Source organism: Lactuca serriola, chromosome 5 (assembly GCF_051521515.1).
Source record: "Lactuca serriola cultivar US96UC23 chromosome 5, Lser_US96UC23_V15, whole genome shotgun sequence".
Classification (NCBI taxonomy): Eukaryota; Viridiplantae; Streptophyta; class Magnoliopsida; order Asterales; family Asteraceae; genus Lactuca; species Lactuca serriola.
The window spans coordinates 221,976,529-221,981,687 of record NC_136412.1 but is presented as its reverse complement, the minus strand read 5'-3'; the positions used below and the strand labels follow the sequence as shown (position 1 = coordinate 221,981,687).

The 5,159-nt window shown below is 44.0% G+C and overlaps 1 protein-coding gene across 1 annotated transcript; it reads left to right on the top strand.

Annotated features, from left to right (window-relative positions):
* The first annotated feature begins 3,574 nt into the window (after nucleotides 1-3,574).
* On the top strand, nucleotides 3,575-4,076 carry LOC145050209 (uncharacterized). Its single transcript, XM_078998496.1, has 2 exons — nucleotides 3,575-3,641; nucleotides 3,709-4,076. The coding sequence occupies exons 1-2, from the start codon at nucleotides 3,575-3,577 to the stop codon at nucleotides 4,074-4,076; spliced, it is 435 nt and encodes a 144-aa protein (XP_078854622.1).
* Nucleotides 4,077-5,159: the final 1,083 nt, after the last annotated feature.

Here is a 5,159-nt window from a genome sequence, read left to right as displayed (position 1 = left end):
AGTAACCTTCTACCGAGGCTTAAATGTTTTGTAAACTCGTCTGTTGTAAAAGTGTGTAATTACCCAAGTATAACTATCATTTGATAAAATATAGTTTGTACATTAATGCTTAAGTGAGATTATCACCAAAATATGTAATGGGTAAATCATTGTAGTATTGTAGTTTTGTATAATAAGAACTACTGTTGTACTAATTACTACTACCTTAAACCGGATTTATATTAAGGTATAATGTGATAATTGCACCATACTATCGACTGATAACAACGACATAAAGAACGGTCGTAATAACGGAATGACGTTTGGCACCCGCAGACCTGCAGGTCCGGCTGTAGCTAGCAGCAAGGTGTAGGATAGTCAATCCAGTATAGATCTATACGCAAACTCAACGCTCTCCCTCCAAGAGAATTCTGGCTGCAACTCGGGCCATGACATTTAAGGCATGCTCCGATACAGTGGATCACATTTGTTATAGTATTCTTGCATATGTGATGAAATGTTTCTTGTTCTAGTATAGTTGTATATGTTCTCATAGTATAGTTGTATATATTCTCTTCCTAGTATAGACTCATGAATGAACTGACTCATTGATCTAGCAGTTGTAATTGTATGATTCTGTGTTACCCCGATGGTAACTTGTTAACGGTGCGTCTAGTACGTATGATTATGGAATTACTTTTATGTCTATATATATGTATATTTGATATATAATTAACATGGAAACGACCTTTGGATGGTCACCCAAAATCCCACCAGACCACATCCAAATCGAGGAAAAGGAAATAGGGTGGATGGCCTTCCTAAGCCCTTTAAACATTATTTATACGTCTATACATATATGGGCATGCAATTTATAATGTAAAAGCATAAGTATTTATAAGACATTTGAAACATAAGTATTACTTTTAAAGAAAGATTGACTTGATGTCAATCTATAATACAATTTGAAGGTGTAGATTTGATTAAAACAGATTAAGTATAAGGAACATTTGTTTAAATCACAGTTGCAGTGTAAATTCGAAAAGTAAATGGATTTGGAAAACATTTAGAAGTAAAACAGTTTGATAGATAGTTTGAATAGTGGTAAAATCACTGGTTTCCCTAGTTATTAATCACATGTGATTAATGCAATCACATGTGATTGAAACAATAACTATAAGTATTTAACTTGTATTCCCCCCCCCTTTGAAAGCATATAAAAGCATTTAGAATATTTAAAAGGTTGATTAAGGGGTATGAAACTCACTTGATTGATTGAAGAAAGCGAGATGGAAAACCGGGCAGAGTTTCGTCTCGGAAAACGGATTTTGCTCGGGATTCTCGGGAATCTCGGGAGTAAAATCGACCCTCGGGACTTGAGCAAAAAGACCAGAGCTTCGGGTTATAACGGGCACGGAAAACGAGGCAAGGTTGTGAGAGAGAGGAGAGAAATGAACAACATTTTCGGAAAGCCTCGCATCCTATTTATAGGAAGGCTGAACCGCCTCCGAACGCGGGGCGTACGCTCGTACGCAGCGCGTACGCATACGTCATGCATGACCGAAGCCTCGACTGCCTCGGTTCGGATGGGACGGGTTGCTGGGTACGCGGGTCGGACGGGACAGCGGGTCGGACGGGTCGGAGCTTCGGACGGGTCGGACGGTTTAGAATCCTTCGGATAGTGCGACGTGGACGATCCGAGACCCTCGATCTCAGTACGCGGGGCGTACGAAGGTACGCAGGGCGTACTTCGGTCCAATCCGATGACTCCCCTTCGGATATTACCGGGAATTTATAATTAAATTTATATTTATTATAAATAAACTTCAAAAATTCATATCTCCCTCATACGAACTCCGTTTTTGACGTTCTTTATATCCACGCGAAGGTGAGACCATGATCTACAACTTTCGTTTAGATTCCGTTGGCAAATTCCGAAATTATTTTTATTATTTATTTATTAAAATGACATGATTAAGGAATTTCTTCCAAAATTCATAACTTCCTCATCCGAAGTCAGATTTGGACGTTCTTTTTATGTACGCAAACCTTGATATGATTCCTACTACTTTATTTAATTCAAACAAGATTTTAGGAAGGTTACATTTTGACCTAAATTTGATCGGTTTTACATTACATTGACTCGAAATATCGGGTTGTCACACGTTTCCAACTTTTACCAAAAAATTAGGAGGTATTCTAGGTCTTCTGAAACAGCTACCTATGCTAATGCTAAGTTCTCTTCTTTATTTTCTGACCAATTCATCCTTTTAGGAGCCATTGGCTTTGAGTTTATGAAGCAAAAGAAGTGTCTGATTGTGAGAAGAAGAAAAAAGAATTGTGTGAGTAAAATGAATGAATAAGTGTAGTATTTGTAGAAGTGGTTTAATGTTGTTTGAATAGTAAAATTAAAAAAAATTAACCCTAAATATGACCGTTACTGTGCCACCCAATCATAATTTCCGTTTGCATTCGTTGTCCCGACCACGGCTCGTCACGACCATGAACCACCACTAGCCACCGGGATGGTGTGCACGGTCGTGGTTCGTGGCCAGCTAGACCACGAACCCGTCTGTTGCAACCACACCGGACGGCCTTAGATGAGAACCCAGCAGATCCCCTCACGAAGGGACTGAGTAGAGTTAAGCATTTATAGCATGATAGGCGCATTGGGCTTAAGGATGATATTAGGGGTGCGCACGATGACTTTCAGGGAGTTTAGAGAATTTGGAGCTCTAGACTATCATGGGGATTGGGACCCCATTCCTAACAGCAAGTGGTTAGCTGGTGTCTCCAACGCCTTCCATACGAGTCGATGTCCAAAGAGGGACAAGGTTCGACTTGCTTCCTGTCTTTTGAAGGACAGAGCACTTGACTGGTTGGAGGAGGTCAGACATGCCATTGGAGATGATGCAGCTTTAGATGCGATGAACTGGAGTGACTTTTTGGCCAAGTTCAGGTCCGAGTTTGCACCTGTGATTGAGGTGCAATAGCTTGCTAGGGAGTTCCAGGATCTCAAGCATACGACTAAGACGGTGACTGAGATCACCACCACGTTCAGGGAGAGGTCCCTTCTCATGCCGCAGTACGTGGAAGACGAGGAGATGAAAAAGGCCTGATATCATGAGATACTGTGGAGTGATATCCGCCATTTTGTGAGCCGATCCAGCTGCAAGATGCTGGAGGATATGATTGTAGGCATCGAGAGACAGAGTTGGATTTGGACATGGAAAAGAACAGGAGACCCAAGGGGGTTCATTCAGGGAGTGCGGGCAAGAAGCCCAACGTATCATATCACCAACCGAGGAGCCAGCAGGGTCGCATCCGCTGTGGCAAGTGCGGCAAGCTTCACGAGGGGGCGTGCAGCGCGGGTAGTTCGGGCTGCTTAAAGTGCGGCCGAACTCGTCATGTTAGTAGGGATTGTACAGCTACCACCACCACATTAACAATATCAGATCTGATTTGCTTCTAGTACAATCAGAGGGGACACAAACGGTCCCATTACTCGCACTTAGCTGCAATTGGATAGGTGGTGGCACCCGCTCCTGCTACCTTGAGGATTACCGACGGCCACCAGGGTCGAGCAGAAGCACCAATGGCGAGGAGCAGATTCTTCCAGTTGACAGCAGAGGAGGCACGTGCATCTCCTAATGTGGTGATGGGTATGTATCTTCTCCTTATCTCTTTATTTATATTTATTATTGCTTACATTTACGTGTTTCCTTATAGGATCGTTCCTTGTGAACGGTATATCTGCTTTGGTATTAATTGATTCGAGGGCCACCCGATCTTTTGTGTCGCTCGCTCACAGAAAGCGGTTCGTGGGAGCTCTAGGGGAGCTGGACTGTATACTAGACATAAAGATAGCATACGATAGGGCTGTTCGGGTTGCGAGGGTTCATCAGCGATGTACACTACAGTTGTTTGATGAGAAGTTTTATGTGGATATAGTCCCTATTCCGCTACGAGGAAATAAGGTTATAGTGGGCATGGATTGGTTGAGCCCTAATAGGGCAGTGATCGACTATGAGCAGCAGCTGGTGCGGGTTCGGACCCCGAGTGGGGGAGGTTTAGTGATTCAGGGCGAGAGACTGTAGGGTGGATCGAATTTATGTTCAGCAGCGAGAGCGAGGCGCTACCTTCAACAGGGTTATGCAGGTTATGTCACATATGTTATGGATACCCGGGATAAGGGTAACGCGACCGTGGATGATGTACTGATCGTGCGGGAGTACCCTAACATGTTCCCAGACGATTTTCCTGGGATACCTCTGGAGAGACAAGTAGAGTTCAGGATTGACCTACTCCCTGGTGTGGCTCTGATAGCCAAGACACCATATCGGTTGGCTCCTCCGGAGATGTAGGAGTTGTCTTCACAGCTGTAGGAGTTGTTAGACAAGAGATTTATCAGGCTGAGCAGTTCGTCATGGGGAGCCCCAATCATGCTTGTGAAGAAGAAGGACGGGTCTCATCAGATGTGTATACACTACCGGGAGCTGAATAAGGTAATGGTGAAGAACCGTTATCCCCTCCTGAGGATAAACGACCTTTTTGACCAGCTTCAGGGTGCATCCTGGTTCTACAAGATTGATCTGTGATCGGGTTATCACCAGATGTGAGTCATGGATGACGGCGCATCGAAGACAACCTTTTGGACTCGCTATGGTCACTATGAGTTAGTGGTGATTCCGTTTGGGCTCACCAATGCTCCTGCCGCGTTCATGGACCTCATAAACCATGACCGATATTGGACCGGCTTGTGATAGTTTTCATCGCTAACATCTTGGTTTATTCCAAGACTCAGGAGCAACATGAGGAGTACTTGAGGGAGGTGTTGGAGACACTGAGGTGGGAGAGACTTTTCGTAAAGTTCTCCAAGTGTGAGTTCTAGTTGCATGAGGTGAAGTTTTTGGGGAAACTTGTTGACCAGAAGGGTATTCTGGTCGATCTGGACAAGATAGAGCCCGTGATGCAGTTGGAGATTACGAGGTCTCCATTTGAGATTTGGAGTTTTCTTGGTCTAGCGGGTTACTATCGGAGATTCATACAGGATTTCTCCAAGATTGTTGTTCCTCTGACCCGACTGACCAAGAAGTTTGTGACATTCTGTAGGGGGCCTGAGCAGCAGGCAACCTTTGAGACTCTCAGAGAACGGTTATGCGAGGCACCGATTCTAAACT